The sequence below is a fragment of the Chelonia mydas genome, chromosome 9, assembly GCF_015237465.2.
Source record: "Chelonia mydas isolate rCheMyd1 chromosome 9, rCheMyd1.pri.v2, whole genome shotgun sequence".
Taxonomy (NCBI): domain Eukaryota; kingdom Metazoa; phylum Chordata; order Testudines; family Cheloniidae; genus Chelonia; species Chelonia mydas.
The window spans coordinates 6,146,507-6,164,263 of NC_057855.1; the positions used below are offsets into that span (position 1 = coordinate 6,146,507).

At 43.1% G+C, this 17,757-nt stretch overlaps 1 protein-coding gene across 12 annotated transcripts in view; it reads left to right on the forward strand.

The window, feature by feature from the left end:
- The window catches only part of ARMC9 (armadillo repeat containing 9), a 118,651-nt gene that overhangs the window by 24,253 nt on the left and 76,641 nt on the right, over positions 1-17,757 (forward strand). For 10 of the 12 annotated variants that reach the window (XM_043522328.1, XM_043522329.1, XM_043522324.1 and 7 more), the window contains 2 exons: positions 3,525-3,682; positions 8,580-8,678. In XM_043522328.1, the coding sequence (XP_043378263.1) occupies positions 3,525-3,682; positions 8,580-8,678 (257 nt within the window). The remainder of the gene's footprint in view (positions 1-3,524; positions 3,683-8,579; positions 8,679-17,757) is intronic. The other 2 variants (XM_037908677.1, XM_043522330.1) reach the window with 1 other exon arrangement.

A 17,757-nucleotide genomic window follows, 5' to 3' on the forward strand; every position in this document is an offset into this window, starting at 1 on the left:
TTGCAAGGATAGGTTCCTGGGCTAGTGGTTCTGTTGTGTGGTATGTGGTTGTTGGTGAGTATTCGCTTCAGGTTGGGGGGCTGTCTGTAGGCAAGGACTGGCCTTTCTCCCAAGATTTGTGAGAGTGTTGGGTCATCCTTCAGGATAGGTTGTAGATCCTTAATAATGCGTTGGAGGGGTTTTAGTTGGGGGCTGAAGGTGACGGCTAGTGGCGTTCTGTTATTTTCTTTGTTAGGCCTGTCCTGGAGTAGGTGACTTCTGGGAACTCTTCTGGCTCTATTGAGTGTCTAGCTACTTTAAAACATACGTTCTAGCAAATAAAAACATCAGCAATAATTGTAGAGTTCCTCTGCTTCCCTTTATAGCAGTGGTGGGCAACCTGCGGTCTGTCAGGGTAATCCGCTGGTGGGCCGCAAGACAGTGTTTACATTGATTGTCCGCAGGCACTGCCACCCGCAGCTCCCAGTGGCCACGGTTCGCTGTTCCCGGCCAATGGGAGCTGCAGGAAGTGGCGCGGGCTGCAGGGACGTGCTGTCCGCCGTTTCCTGCAGCTCCCATTGGTGGGCAACGGCGAACCGCGGCCAGTGGGAGCTGCGGGTGGTCGTGCCTGTCGATGGTCAATGTAAGCAAACTGTCTCGTGGCCCGCCAGCAGATTTTATAGCTTTTGTTGGCTCGTGACCCTGTCCACTATGCCATGCAATTTCAAATTCCCATCTTCTGTTTGTATGTTTATGCCATTATTGGTAGTCAGTAATGTGATACAGATTACTGCTGTTCCTTGAGAGCAGGGATCTAGGGATTAGGCTTGAAAACTAAAATTTAAAATAACGTTGTTGTTTAGTTTGTATTGGTGTTCTGTTTACCCCAAAAGCAATTGGATGTGAAAGAACAAAATGTAACAGAAATGTAACCCATTAATGTACTTTATTATCCCTTTTGTTGTAGAAGAAGTATAAATAAAAGAAAAAGTGGAATTATTTTCTGTGGTCAATATGGGTGCAATATACAGTTGAACCTCAGAGTTATGAACACCAGAGTTACGAACTGACTGGTCTACCACACAGCTCATTTGGAACTGGAAGTATGCAATCAAGCATCAGCAGAGACCAAAAAAAAAAAAAGGCAAATACAGTACAGTACTGTGTTAAATGTAAACTACTAAAAAAAAAGAAAGGGAAAGTTTAAAAAAAGATTTGACAATGTAAGGAAACTTTCTGTACTTGTTTCATTTTAATTAAGATGGTTAAAAGCAGCATTTTTCTTCTGCATAATACTGCTATGAAACTTTACTAAGTCAATGTTTAGTTGTAAACTTTTGAAAGAACAACCATAACATTTTGTTCAGAGTTACAAACATTTCAGAGTTATGAACAACCTCCATTCCCGAGGTGTTCATAACTCTGAGGTTCTACTGTGATTGCAAATTCTGCTAATTGCCAAGTCCATTAGGCAGAGGAATTATCTGCCAAAGTACATGGTGAAATTGCCCCCCCACCCCCCCAGGGGCTTCTAAGGCAGAAGATGCAGGGAATTATTGGGGAATTGGTAAAATTCCATGAATGTTGTAATGTAGAAGGATGACTAGATATTTTAAAATTATAGTCTGTACAATTCACTTTTTCTTTAAGTCTAGAATGCATAGTGATTTAGGACAGAGAAAAAGCATTGCACATCTGTATTTACAAAAACAGTCATCACAAATTTTACTACAGGAAATGCTTAGTTAATTCATGTTACCGCCAAAGCACCATGGCTCTCCATGAGTTAGCAATTAAGGGTCCTCCTTCACCTCTTGCTGGTTTTGTCTTTGAAGTGACAGCTCCAACTTCAAAATAACCCTTCTGTTAGAAAATGTTTTACCTCTTGTTGTTTCAAGTAACTTGAATTAACGCATTGTAGTCTAAGCCAGTGCTACTCAAAGTGGTGGTCCGCGGACTGGCACGTTGGCTGCCGGTCTGCGCGCACACTGGAAAAAAAAAATGGCTGGTCCCCATACCAGATAGCTTGAGAATCACTGGTCTAAGCTTGAGGTAACAAAGGGTCACATCCTTTGGGACTAAACTGTATTTTGAGTCTGCCTCTGCTCTGGATTCTTGAACCCTGGCTGCAAGGACCAGATGCTGGCTGGATGCAATGGAACCATGATAGTTGAAGCCAGCTGGAAGCCTCTTCACTGTGCCATGGGATTGGAGAGCGCAGCACGGAGATGCAAATTACAAAACAATCCAAACAGAGATTCCAGATGACTGGAAAAGGGCAAATATAGTGCCCATCTATAAAAAGGGAAATAAGGACTACCCGGGCAATTACAGACCAGTCAGCTTAACTTCTGTACCCAGAAAGATAATGGAGCAAATAATTAAGCAATCAGTTTGCAAACATCTAGAAGATAATAAGGTGATAAGTAAACATAGATTTAAGAACAAATCATGTCAAACCAACCTGATAACTTTCTTTGGCAGGGTAACAAGCCTTGCGGATGGGGGGAAGTGGTAGACATGTTATATCTTTACTTTAGTAAAGCTGAATGCATCTGATGAAGTGAGCTGTAGCTCACAAAAGCTTATGCTCATATAAATTTGTTAGTCTCTAAGGTGCCACAAGTACTCCTTTTCTTTTGACACTGTCTCGCATGAGCTCATAAACAAACTAGGGAAATGCAACCTAGATGGAGCTACTATAAGGTGGGTGCAAAACTGGTTGGAAAACCGTTCCCAGAGAGTAGTTATCAGTGGTTCACAGTCTGCTGGAAGGGCATAACGAGTGGGGTCTTGCAGGGATCAGTTCTGGGTCAATATCTTCATCAACAATTTCATTAATGGCATAGAGAGTGCACTTATAAAGTTTGCAGATGATACCAAGCTGGGAGGGGTTGCAAGTGCTGTGGAGGATAGGATTAAAATCCAAAATGATCTGGACAAACTGGACAAATGGTCTGAATTAAATAGGATGAAATTCAATAAGTACAAATGCAAAGTATTTCTTCCTGAATGGAGTAATCAGTTGCACACATACAAAATGGGAAATGACTGCCTAGGAAGGAGTACTACCCTGAGTGCAGGGGACTGGACTAGATGAAACTCTCGATGTTCCTTCCAGTCCTATGATTCTTTGATAACCAGAGTTCAGTGAATCAAGTTTGTGCTGCACTTTGTCACGCATTTTGTTCTGAATTTCCTTTAATTTCTGATTATTTGGAGGTTTTACATAGAAACAGGTTCCCCCTCTTTTCACCTCTATTTTAAGCAGCATCCTCTGGCCTGATGCTTCCAGGGGATTACAATGCCTTATTTGTGGTGACAGAACTTGTAACTGCAGAAGTAATTGTGATAGTAGCTTCATTGAATGGATAGGACAAGAGGGAATTGCCCACAGCTACAAGTGAATTTGTTCTAACTCCATCTTGGGACTAAAAAAATTCTATGGCAGCAGGCAAAGTTGTTGTCCTGCAAAGCAATAAAACTGTGTTTCTGCCTTTTTTGATCAGAAGAATAAGTTGTTTTCTTTTTTAACCTCTTCATAGAAATCTTGCAGCAGCTTCATCAGCAGCTAGTGGAGGCTGAGCGCAGGAGCATGACCTACCTTAAACGGTTTAATAAAATCCAGGTAGACTATCACAATCTCATCGGGGTCACTGCTGAGCTGGTGGATTCCCTCGAGGCCACAGTCAATGGCAAGATGGTAAGATGAGCCCCAAGTGTGTACATGGTTCTGCTTTAGGAAATGGAAGTAGAATCTGCCTGAAGTGCAAGTTAAGATTAATGGTAGCTCAGTGTTTCTGTAAGTACAGCATGCATTTAATAGACAAACGGAAATCTTGGGGAGAGATTCTCCCTTCGTCCCTGCATGCTGCTCTGGTAGGATAAAGGCGCCACAAAGGGCTGGAATAGAATTACCCCAGCTCGGAAACAGTATACTGCAAGCATAATTGTTTCTATGCTGCTCCCCTTGTGGGCTCTGGCATAGGGGTAGGAAGGGGGAATCTTCATAGCGCACAATTGTATGGAGATTATGGACTGTGGCACAGCACATGACAGCCCTTGGGAGGCTGCTTTAAATTAGAGACACCCCCTGAGCGTTTCTAGTTTATACCAGTCTCCCGGCTAACCCAGGATCTGGGTGGTGCAAGGGTGTTTGCCCTCCATCCCCCAAGCTGAACTTTGTGTTATGTTAACTTAGTTAGTAAAGAAAAATTCCCACGAAGAAGGGGAGTTGTGTCTGTGCAAAGAGGCTCAGATCCCTGTCTGTGACTCAGGAATGCACAGCCCAACTTCGGGTAGAGGCATTGCAAAGATGTCCTTGAAAGTCTGTCTCTGTCCTTAAGCCTGGCCTAAGGCCTGATCTACACTACAAAGTTAGGTCAATGTAAGGCAGCTTACCTCAACCTAACTCTGTAAGTGTCTGCACTACAGTGTTGCTCCCACTGATGTAACTCGCCCACTACATCGACCTAATAACTCCACCTCCGTGAGAGGTGTAGCACTTAGGTCAATGTAGTTAGGGTGAGGCAGTGTCTGTTTAGACACTGTGTTACTTACGTTGCCTGTTGGCTTTCAGCCCTGTGCGGGGCTCACGGCTGTCAGAGCCCCACAGTACCCTACAAAGTTAAGTCGGTAGAAGTGTTTCTGGTGAGGATGCACACCACCAACAGAGAGGGCATAATATGGACATGAACCACTGTAGTAATTACTGAGGTCGACATACAGCCACCAAACTTAGGTCGACTTAATTATGTAGTATAGACAAGGCCTGACTCTGTGCTGGTCTAGTCTTCCAATATAACTTGGAACAGCCTGAAGGTTTTTCTTAATTATGCTGGCTTCCAGTAGCTTCCAGGGGCTGTTAAGGTAGCCATGGATTGCTGGCTGTGGGAGAGCGGAGGTTGGAGTCGCTACACTTGCTCTGTGCCACTGAAGGATCCCCCTACACTAGGGTGAACTTCTTGTGGCTGGTTACCAGGCCTGGATTAATGCAGGGGTTTTAGGGGCTGCAGCCCAGGGTCTCGGGCTAAGGGTGGCCTCTGCAAAAATAAATCCATAATTATGTACAATTCAGAGGTCACCAGCCCATTGATTGCGATCAACTGGTCGATCTTGGAGCTTCTGCCAGTCGATCGTGATTTCCAGGCCCCTAAAAGTCCAGCGGCACAGCAGGGCCCCACACCACTCCCGGAAGCGGCCGGCTGCTGGCACGTCTTTGTGGCCCTGGCGGGGAGGCGGCTCCATGCTCTGCCCCTGCCCCCAGCACCATCCCTGCAGCTCCCACTGGCCAGGAACTAGCCAATGGGAGCTGCGGGGGTGGCGCTTGTGGTGCGGGCAGCGCATGGAGACATGCTTTCCCCCAGGGGCGCACGGAGACATGCCAGCAGCCGACCGCTTCCGGGAGCAGCGTGGGGCTATGGCTGGCAGGCAGGCAGGCAGCCTGCCTGAGCCCTGCTGTGCTGCCAGCTGGGAGCTGCCTGTTGTAAGCGCCTCGTGGACGGAGCCTGCACATTGCACCCCCTCCTGCACCGCAAACCCCTGCCCCAGGTCGGAATCCCCTCCTGCACCCAAACTCCCTCCCAGGCCCACACCCCTCACCTTTTCCTTCACGCCAACACTCTGCCCCAGCCTGGAGCCTCCTTCTGTACCCAAACTCCCTCCCAGAAAGAAACTAATATAACAGCTGTTCTAAGGTAAGAAGTAGGCTATTTTGAATTAACTTAACTATATTCTACATGTTTTAAGACTGAAATGTAACCGCAAACTGGCTTTATGTTAATTAAAAGGCAAGGTTAGTATAGTGTTAATAGCCTCAGTGCCATAATTGTGATGATTTTGTTTTAAATTAGGAAAAAGACTTGTATACAGGGGTCCCACAAAATCCAATAGCCCCGGGCCCACAGGAGAGTTAATCCGGTGCTGTGGTGACTCTGAGTTTAGGGTTGCTTTCTGCTGACGAAGCAGTGTTAAAGTGGCACCATGAAAGGAATTTATGATCTGCCACAGTGTGTGGACTTTGCTGTAGAACAGGATGGGAAAGGTGCCTGATCACACTAGCTTTGAAAATAGTTGGGAGTAAATGTCCAGTCATTCGTTGCTCCCATTCCCTAGCTTGGTGCAGTGCTGTCCAAAGTGATATTCCCTGTGTTCTTACATGGAGCTGTGTCAGGCTAAGGAGCTATTATTTTGACTTTTTGTTTTCCTTTGCACAGTAAAGTGCATCATCTGATCCTTCCCAAATGTGTCCAGCTGGTGGTGCTCCTGAGTTGTAGATCAATGTTTCTACCCTGGCTCTGACTTCAGGGTGGTTTTGGGACACCATCATAGGGCCTAATCACATCAGCCGCACTATCAGAGGCTTGTTCACCTGCACATCTACCAATGTGATAGATGCCATCATGTGCCAGCAATGCCCCTCTGCCATGGACATTGGCCAAACTGGACAGTCTCTGCGTAAAAGAATAAATGGACACAAATCAGAAGTCAAGAATTATAACATTCAAAAACCAGTCGGAGAACACTTCAGTCTCTTTGGTCACTCGATTACAGACCTGAAAGTGGCAATTCTTCAACAAAAAAACTTGAAAAACAGACTCCAAGGAGAGACTGCTGAATTGGAATTAATTTGCAAACGGGATACAATTAACTTAGGCCCACCTTGATTATCACTACAAAAGGTTCAAACCCCCCCCCCCCACACTCTCCTGCTGATAATAAATCACCTTACCTGATCACTCTTGTTACAGTGTGTATGGTAACACCCATTGTTTCATGTTCTCTGTGTATATAAAATCTCCCCACTGTATTTTCCACTTCAAGCATCCGATGAAGTGAGCTGTAGCTCACGAAAGCTTATGCTCAAATAAATTTGTTAGTCTTTAAGGTGCAACAAGTACTCCTTTTCTTTTTAAGGTGGTTTTGAACTTTGAATAGAATCATGTTGGAAGTATATTAGTTCTGATTGAAAGTATTGGTGTGTCCCTGCCCATCACTTTGTAAAAAAAACAAACAATACAGTTGTGGCCCCAAACTGGACTATTTAAAATAATGTTGTTTTACACTTTGAGGGCTTCAGGAACCTTGCTACTGCAGCTGTTAGGGGGGGTCTAAGAGATATCACGAATTGGGGTTCCCTGGAGAGGAAAGAGCAGGCTTCTCAGCTACTGAAGAGCTTTCAGCTGCTTTGAGGCAGGTAGATCCCCGTCCAGGAGCCCCTATACTCAGCAAGGGGGAAAGAAGTGTGAACATCCCAACCCTCAAATCCCCCGATATCCAGGAAGCGTATGGCCATTTCCCTGGGAGGCAGAGCTGTTGTGATTTTATTTTCCCAAAACCCTAAAGCTCACTGTAAACAACATTAGAATTGTATGAAATGAAGCACAAAAGTGTATATGTACGTGACATGCGCTTACTCTCTCTCCTGGATAGCTGTCTGTGAATGCTTTGAGCTCTATCATTTGTTTAGGCAGGGTTATGGTGAGTTGTTACCTCATAATTCTCAGTAGTATTGCCATTTTAGTATTTATTCTTGGTTTAACTTCCCTTTTAACAAAAGAAAACTTGTACATAGACTTTAATGTGGTGAATTTTCATTTTTGGCACTTCCTTGGAAAACCACTTACTGCAGTGGTTTCCCAAAACATTTATAGACTAATAGAATATCAGGGTTGGAAGGGACCTCAGGAGGTCATCTAGTCCAACCTGCTGCTCAAAGCAGAACCAGTCCCCAATTTTTGTCCCAGATTCCTAAATGGCCCCCTCAAGGATTGAACTCACAACCCTGAGTTTAGCAGGCCAATGCTCAAACCACTGAGCTATCCCAAATCTAAGGTGACCCACCAACTCCATTTTGTCTTTTTTTTTTTTTAATTTTTTTTTTGTGACATCCTCCTCCCCCCACCAGGATCCAAATTAGTCAGGAGGCCCCAAATTCATAGGCCAGCATCCTTTGCTTCCTCCTGCTCCTTGGTGCCCCACCAAGGAGGCACCAGCCACCCACACCGGCCACCTTGGTACTGCAACCCTAATCCCAGCCTAGTGCAGAGGGGAAGCCCCAGGGTAGGGAGGTAGAGAGTGAACCCACCCTGCGCTCACCTTGCAGAGACAGCTCCAATCCCATGTATCTGGGCCCAGCTCCCTGCTCTGGGCATTGTGACCTGGTGCACAGAGTCGCGGTGCCATTCAGGTTTGCCGTCATGGAGGGGCAGCGAGTCCAAATTTGAGTGAGTGGTGCTGCAATCTGGCGTAAAGGGTCGCAGCACCACTCAAGTTTGTCCTGTCCATCCCCCTTCACGAATGGTGGCTGGGACAAACCTGGGTGGGCTGTGACGTGCCAGGTCACAAAATCCAGAACTGGGCCCAGCCCCTGGGGAGAGAAGCCACTGCTGCAGGGTGATTACGGGGCGGGTTTGCTCCCCCTTCCCACCCTCTCCTCCGCATGCAGGGTCTCACCTCCACACCGGGTCCAAGACCCATCTAGAACTTTCCTGTGACCCACTGATAGGTTGGGAAACATTGACTTCCTGAACAGGTACCTGGCTGAAGTCAAATGGAAATGTTATGTAATTCCATGTGCTTGGTTTGTTTCTTTATTTTAGATCACACCAGAATATCTTCAAAGTGTCTGTGTTCGTTTGTTTAGCAATCAAATGAGACAAAGTATAGCACATAGTATTGACTTCACAAGGCCTGGAACTGTAAGTACAATCGATTTGCTCTTATCTCTGTAGCCATCTTAAAATACAATACTCATTAAGCTGTATATTTAGGCTTGGAAGGATGAGCTGTTCATTGGTAAATGTCAGTTTTGCCATACATACACACACACATGAAAAATATTTCCATCAATGACAGGAATATGCAGATGGACAAAATAAGAAAAATGCTGCTTGAGAACTTAGTAGAGTTCAATTTATGGATATTTACTTTGTATATTTTGACATGAGATGTTGACAGTTTGTGTTTTACTGGTTATAAAGCTTTAACTTTTGAATCTCAGTGTCTGTTGTCATTAAATTTATGGGGTGGGTCAGACAGTTATTTAATTAAAATGATTAAAAAACTTAAAAATATATATCAAAATTATCCACTGAATTCTTTAAAAAAATCAGATTCTGTCAAGCCTACGTATATTGCACCAGGGACGTAAGATTATGACCTTATGTGTAAATTGTAAGGAGTAATGTACACCAAGCTGACATAAGGTTATGATTACATCTTGGGCTTCTGATGACTATGGTTATATTGCCAGTTCCATGAGCTGGAATTGCAGCCTCATATATAGGCTTCTGAGGCATCTTTATCTTATAATACATGATGAACCATATTGCTGTTAAGAATCTACAGGCATACTTTGTCTCATTTAGTTCCATTGTAGGCCTGCATCCAGGTCCTGTGGGTAAATACCTTAGCTCCTGTCGATGGACTCCCTGGAAGGCCTGATGGTTCTTTCCCAACTCATGCTCTCAGTCATACTCTGTCAGATGGCTGCACTGGAGCTACAGTGCTGTTTTCCCATTCTGTCCCTCTCTATGATGAGTCAGGGCTAGATTTGCAGAGGTATTTAGGCACCTAAAGATGCAGATAGGCGCCTAGTGGAATTTATAAAAGCACCGAAGAAGGTTAGGCATGTACTTCCCATTGAAATGTTGGCTCTCTAAATATCTAAGACACTGAAGTGTGAGGTATTTAATTAACGTGTAAATATTATTGAATGGCTTTAAACTTTAACTGTACATTTGTTTTATTTACTTGAATTTTCTCATTTCTTGTGACAACGTTAATATTAATTAAAATATTGTGTGCCCTGACTTTGTCTTTCGTAAACTAAAATGATGACTTTTCCCATTTTTTTGGCCATGACCCCACCAAGCCTTCCTCACGGTATCGTGATAGTTTGTGATATGTAAAAGGAACAACAAAAGGAAGCAAGAATTTTTGCTGATCTGTTTCATTTGCCATTCCAGCTGATCTTTGTAATGACAATATATAGATTAGTTGGTTGTACAAAGAGGAGAGGATTGTTTACATGTTCCATACCCTTTTTTGTGTTTTTGTTCAGGAGAATGGAGTACACCTCACAGATCACCATGCTCAATTAGATGCCCTTTGCTGCAGTGTACCATAGTGGTCAGGGTTGCTTTCTCTGACTTGCAGTATAAAACGTTGTGCCTCCCTAGCCTTTCTCAAAAAAATCTTCCACTGTCATAGTTTCCCTGGTGCAGCTCATTTAGTGGTAGCAACAGTGGGGAGTGCTAATGTGAACAGGCAAATATTTACTGTCCTGTCATTGTAGACTTACTCTGAGCTGGGTTAGATGACAGTGATAAAATGCAGGTGTCTTTTCTACATTTGTGCTCCCTTGTTACTGCCGTTGGCACAGATCCACGAACAGCAGTGCAACAGTGGGTAACTTGCCATACAAGACTAGCATAGACCCAACCTGAAAGACAAATGATTCCTTTCTCTGTCCCGTCTTTAGATGATTTAAACCCTGGTTCTGACACCATGATGCCCGAGGGCAATATGGACACTTGGGAGGCTACTGTACAGATGTTGTTTTTGTTTGTTACAATATTTTTTATTCCGTGTATGATATTGTGTTCAGTTCTACTGAAGGTTCTCCACCGTGAAAACACTGTATCTCTGGTGGATCCCACTACTTTCCTCCTGTTCTACTCCTCACTCTCTAGTCCCTGAGCTGTGACTATGACCACAGCTATAAGAGAGCCAGTTACAACACAATTGTCACCTGCCCTGATTACAAGAGGATTCAAATTTGTAGTGTTGGTGGGATCTTATCATGTTGTCAACCAAGGTTAGCCAAGGTTTGGGGACAGGGTTAACTAGAGTCTGCCCAGCAGATCTTAACCACATAGCAAGCAGCTCCTCTGACTCAGTCCTTTCATCCTTCTGAATGATAGAGTTCTTGTTTGTTTCCAGTTTATACAGTGAGCCTCCCAGAACCACTCTAGGTGTGTTAACAATGAATAGTTAGAAACTCAAACAAGAACAGTAATGTCAAAAAATTAAAACCTGCCCTGCCCAGCCCAGCTCAGTCCACTTCCTTAGATAGAGCTGAAATAACTTGGCATTTCACAAAGTCAGGGACTTCTTCCTTGTCCATCTCTATGGTATGCTGCAGCACTCCCAATCTTTGCTGACCCGGAAAGCAGAAAAGACTAGGACTAGAAATTAAATCCAGGTCTCCAGCATGGCAATGCAGATTAGTCACAAGGCTGCTGTGAAAAGAAAAGGAGTACTTGTGGCACCTTAGAGACTAACAAATTTATTAAAGCATAAGCTTTCGTGAGCTACAGCTCACTTCATCAGATGCATACAGTGGAAAATATAGTGGGGAGATTTTATATACACAGAGAACATGAAACAAAAGCTACTATGGTAGCCTATCACTCTTTCTTTCAAAATTTCCAAATAACTGGTTATTATGCAACTACATGTTTTATCTGTCCTTAAGTAGTTTCAGCTTTTCACATAAGCTTTGGAATAAAGCTAGAGGCACTGTGTCCCAAGTGACATAAGTCAGAATCAGCCGTCAGAATCTGAACCTGTAACATCTGTGCTGGGTATGTGTTGGAAGGTCACTTCACTGTTTACTTTAAACCAGTCAAGGAGACCAAAATATGGCCTCTCCAGCTACTCTAGGGGCTTTTCTACATGGTGTATTAGTGCACACCTCTGGGGTGTCAGTTTTAGTCCACATCAGTGTGCCATGTGCTGACGCACCAGTGTGGACTCTGCTGGTGGCGTGGCATGCTAGTGTGTGTAAATGTAGTCCTGGGTACTATGTTAACGGGCACGAGGGAATAGATAGTTCACACCAGCAGAGTCCATGTGGGCCAGTTAATGCGTGACACACTGATGCTGACTAGAATTTACATCCCCACTGGGATGCACTAACTCAAAATGTAGACAAACCATCAGTAACTGTCTTCCCCCACTTATAAAGCTCTCTCTGACCTCTCCTTTGTCACAAAGGGCTCAGTTCTGCCCTCAAATACACCTCAGTGCCTTGTGTTTTTGTCAAATAAGTTACTTCACACAGCATGCATGAATGAACTCAAGTGTCAGAGCAGAACTGAGTCTTAATGCTGTAGTTCTCTGTTGTACAAAAGAAATAAGGCTGTATACCTTGGAGTACATTCTTAAAAAAGGATTTCCTTTGTTTGTTCTATTTTGTTCCCTGCTCATTGAGTGTTGCTCTCAGTTTGGACATAAGAACGTAAGAATGGCCCTACTGGGTCAGACCAAGGGTCCATCTAGCCCAGTATCCTGACTTCCAACAGTGGCCAGTGCCAGGTGTCCCAGAGGGAACGAACAGAACAGGGAATCATCAAGTGATCCATCCCCTGTCACTCATTCCCAGCTTCTGGCAAACAGAGGCTAGGGACACCATCCCTGCCCATCCTGGCTAATAGCCATTGATGGACCTATCCTCCATGAATTTATCTAGTTCTTTTTTGAACCCTGTCATGGTCTTGGCCTTCCCAGCGTCCTCTGGCAAAGAGTTCCACAGGTTGACTGTGCATTGTGTAAAGAAATACTTCCTTTTGTTTGTTGCCTATTAATTTCATTTGGTGACCCCCAATTCTTGTGTTATGAGAAGTAGTAAACAACACTTTCTTATCTACTTTCTCTACAACAGTCATGATTTTATAGACCTCAATCATATCTCCCCTTAGCCGTCTCTTTTCCAGGCTGAAAAGTCCCAGTCTTTTTAATCTCTCCTTATAGGGAAGCTGTTCCATACCCCTAATCATTTTTGTTGCCCTTTTCTGAACCTTTTCCAATTTCAATATATATTTTTTGAGATGGGGTGACCTCATCTGCACAAGTATTCAAGTATGGGGGGCATACCATGGAGTTATATAGAGGCAACATGATATTTTTAAAGAGTCATTTTATGGGTTGGGAAAGTGTTGTGGTGGAATACAAAATTCTGAGGTGTCTGGGTGGTCATATAATTGTAATCAAAGGCAGAGTGTGTCAGCTTGTTGAGTGTACTGTTATCACACAAGAATACACATCTTAATGTATCATAGTGTGGTTAGAAGCCTATCCTTCCATCACTGAAAGGAGTCCAAAGCAGAGGAGTAAACCTAAAAGCTAGATGTTCCCACTGGACTGACTTCCAGGATTCAGGCATGGATGTCTCGACAAGCATAAGAGTTAGGCCAGGGCAATGCTGTGGATGAAGGGGTCTGGATCTGAGAATGGGAAGTCAAAGCAGCAGCGCTGGCAGTTCTGAAAAAGCAAAAATGGATTTGAAGCATTTAAGGAGATGATCAAATTCCTAACTTTCTGAAGTTCAGTAAACTGGTGGTAAGTTTAAAAATGAATGTATTTGACTTTAAAATATATATATATAGTCCCGCCCCAGGGCTGGTTGTGCTGTGGCCTGTCTGCCAAATGCTGCCCAGAGAGTTCCATAATAAGGCTCTCATCTTTTTAATATAGAGCGTGGATCAAACTGGGGCATTAGGTGTTCCCTGGGTAACAACTGTCTTTCATCGATACTAAAGTACTCTGTGAATAATGGACTAGGACCGGTAGGGTATATCTACACTGCAGTTAAGACCCTAAGCACAGCCACGGTTGGCTCAGTTCAGCTTACTTGGGCTGTGGGGCTAAAACTTGCGGTGTAGACATTTGGGCTTGGGATGGAGCCTGGTGTCTGAAGCTTTGCAAGGGTGTGGGGGCTCCAGCCCATGCCTGAACGTCTACCCTGCTGTTTTTAGCCTGAGCCCCATGAGCCCAAGTGAATTGACCCAGGCTCTGAGAATCAGTGTCGGGTTTTTTTTTTTTTTTTTATTGCAATGTAGGTGTACCCCTGGTCGCCATCTCTGAAGTCATATCTGTTTAATGCAAGCAAGGTATGGCTAACAGGCTTCTGGCTACTTGACACTGTGGGGCTTGATCCTTCAAAGTGCTGAACACTCTGACCTAGTCCAGCACAGCTCCTAAGCACATGCTTAACTTTAAGCACATGAATAGTCCCTTTAACTTCATTAGGACTATTGACATGCTTAAAGTTAGGTAGATGCTGAAGGGTTTTGCTAGGTTGGAACCAGTGTGCTTAGCATCTTGCAGGATCAAGCTCATGGTCTTCAGCTGAGTAAAACTCGTTGCCCCTGTACTGTACATTGCAGTGTGGGGTGTGCTTCCTGTTTGTGAGATTGATAGCCTTTGCATAATAAATACATATTGTTAATCCTTTATAATTCAGATGTAAATATTTGTTTTGGATTGAAACTTGACGTTCAAGGTGTCAGCCTCATGAACACTTTAAAACATTTTCTCAGTTGAAGGAATAATTTTACAAGTTTAAATACATCTGTTTTTAAAGCTTTTCAGACCATAGTCCTCAACAGTTATTTGGCAGAAGAAAACTAAGGTCTCTAACTAAAATGTTTAATTATAAATGCAGACTGTATTTTAATTTGCACACTAAGGACCCAATCTTGCAAAGATTCAAGCATGAGTAGTCTCAAATAAGATTATGCATGAGTAAATTACTCTCATACTTAAGTCTCTGCAGGATTGACCTCTAAATTTTAGCCCACTTGACTGTATTTTAGACCACTGGTTATCTTCTGTTTTGATCCTAGGTTAGTCTGATGAAAAATGGTCTTCCAGTTATTTGAAAATAAAAAAACCCTTAAAAATCAAGGCAATTCATGCAACAAAACTAGGAGAAGCCTAGCATTTATATTGACCAGCTACCAAGTTAGAATTGAAATAGCTTTGTCTTGAGGATTTAATCACATTATTTGCCACATGCTAGTAAATACATTGTAAAAAAATTTTTTTTTAATCCGATTTTTTTCCATGTGAAGATGAGGCTGAAGGAGAAGCCTCAACTTTCAAAAGACCTTAAGATATGTCTACACTGTCACTGAAGTGTAATTTCCATTTTAGATAGATGCATGGGTGCTAGTTTTGGCCAAATTGGTGCACTAAAAGTAGTACTGTAGCTATGACATGGCAGTACAGACTAGCTGCCCTGAGTACAACCCTGGCCAAGATTCTCGGTAAGTACTCAGCTGACTAGCCTGTGCCACTGTTTGTAAGGTTCTTGCTGTTTGTAACGTGCTGGTTCAATTCGAGCTACACAGATATGTCTATCACCTCCAGCTCCGTTAGCACTTGTTAGCTAATGCATGCTTACAATATCCCTTTTATCCTTGTCTAGACAAAACTGAAAACTTTTTTTTAAAACCACCTTTTATCTTATTCTAGACAGGGACTTTATCATGGCAGTTTGGAGCATTTAGCCCTTATTGTTACTTTTTTTTTTCCAGGTTATATTTTAAAATATGTTAACGCTGAAACACAAACCCATAGAAGCCAATGAGGCACCTAAAATACAAAATATTAACAATGAAATACAAAATACTCAAAGTCAGTGAAACTTCTAAGGATAAAGGTGAAGAGAAATTACTTCCTTGATGGAGCCTGTTTTATCTAGAGTCCTGGGTGTGTCTCAGTTATTGCCCTTTTAATGGGATTGCATTATGACTAAGAATCCAAGTAGTTGACAACACATGTTGAATCTATATTAAATTGTAAAGTCCTTCGTCTTTTATTTTAGAAAAGTATATTACATTCTTTCTCTGCCATTGGCTATTTTCTGTTCCCTTGTGTTCTGTTTACCTTTTTGGGGACTAAACCATAATTCTACTTATGTTGTACTTGTCCATTTGGCAAATGGTGGATATCTTTTGTCATAGCTCATAAAGATCTGTGACGAAAAACCCTTGGTTTTTTTTATGTTGACACTCTTGTGAGACGTCAGCTTTTGCTTAATGTGCTTATTTAATAACTGCATATAGGTCATTTATTGTCTTAAGCCTCTGGGATTTTGGGTTTTGTTTGTTTTCTTTACTGTGTAACCTAGCATAGTATGTTCCCTTTTCTTGTGGTCTTCCATTGCTTCCTTTCCTTAATAAGCACACCTTCCTTGCTCATGTAAATGTGCCATTAAACAGTAACTACTTTGTAGCAAGTGTTCTTTTCTTGTTTGTAAAATGCTCTCTACAGCAGGTTACTGGCGCATACCCAGGCGGTACAATAGTAGAATTCTTGTTTTTAGCTTTCCAGAATGTACTCATTAAATTTTCTGCGGGTGTGCTTCTGTCATTTTAAAAACAAAAACACCTATTATGTCAACTAATAGCCTTCAGTAGACTTGTCCCAGGACAAAATAGACCTTTTCCTGTCTTCCCCACCCCTGTGCAGAAATAAATGCTCATATGTGATCTTGGATAATGCAGAAACAAAACTGCTCTATATTCTAGACAAAGACAGGTTACGCTTTCCAGCTGACGATGCAGAGTATGGTGTGCATTTCATGTGTAACTACCCTCTGCGCTGAGGGTAGGGGAGATGTTTCATGTTTGAATAAAATGTCTTAATTCTGGAGGGAAGAGGAAACATGGACTCCTACATCTTATTCCCCTCTCTCCTCCCTCAAATGGTCTAGGTATTGGTTTCACAGGCAAACACAACAAATGCTATTTCCCAAATCCCAATCATGATGGAGAGTAGAAAAATTCCTGTCTCCTTACTGAAATTGAAGGAATAGTACCGTGTGGATGCTACTTAAATGAGGGACTTGCAGATTGAAGCATTTTCCTATGTACTTATTTGTCTGCACAAGCCGGTTAGGGTGACAAGATAGCAAGTGTGAAAAATGGGGACAGGGGCTGAGGAGTAATAGGTCCTATATGAGACAAAGCCCTGAATATCCAGACTGTCCCAATAAAATCGGGACATCTGGTTACCCTAAGGCAGGAGTAACTAAATACTGAGGGCTCCTCTACACACAAACTAAAACCAAAATAAACCAAGTGGTTGCATTTTGTATCATTAGTTATATTGGTGCCAGCCTGTCTGTGAACACTCTTATTTTGGATTCAGAACGTCCTATTTAAATTTAAAAAAAACTTAAGTTAAATTGAAAAAGGACACTCTTAATTTGAAATGAGCACAAGCAGATTTGTACTGTAATAGCTTAGGGCTGGTCTACACTACCTCAGTAAATCGATCTCACTTACGCAACTTCAGTTACGTCAATAACGTAACTGAAGTCTAGGTAGTTAGATCCACTTACCGTGGTGGCTACACTGTGCTGTGTCGACGGGAGACTTCCCTTATGCTTCTCAGGGAGGTGGAGTACACAAATCAATGGGAGAGTGTTCTCCCATCAATTAAGTGTGTCTCCACCAGACCCGCTAAATGGACATTCGCTGCATCGATTGCAGCAGTGCCGATCTACCAGTAAGTGTAGACATGCCCTGAAGGTTGGAATTACAACTAATTTAGGCTATGTCTACACTTGCCATTTAAAGCGCAAAATATCCCTTTTTTTGTGCTAAAACCCTGGGAGCGTCTACACTTGTTAATGAGTTTTTACAGTGAAACTCAGAAGTTTCACCGCAAAAAGAAACCCACCTTCACGAGAGGCATAGACTTCTTTCCACTGTTCTTTTTGCGCTGTTGCGAAAGTGAAGACACGTTCCACCTGTGTAAACACCTTTTGGCCTCTGGAGGATATCCCACAGTTCCAAAAGTGACCATTCTGGCAACTATCTCCGCTGCTCTGACGCCAAGTAAATGGACATCCGCCCCTCCCCCTGAAAGCCCCGGGAAGTTTGAAACTCCCTTTCCCTTTGCTTGTAGATGTGGTGGGGAAAGCAGCCAGACAGCAGGGGGTTTTAAAAAAACCTGTGGGATAGCTGCCCTGCAGCGCTGCTC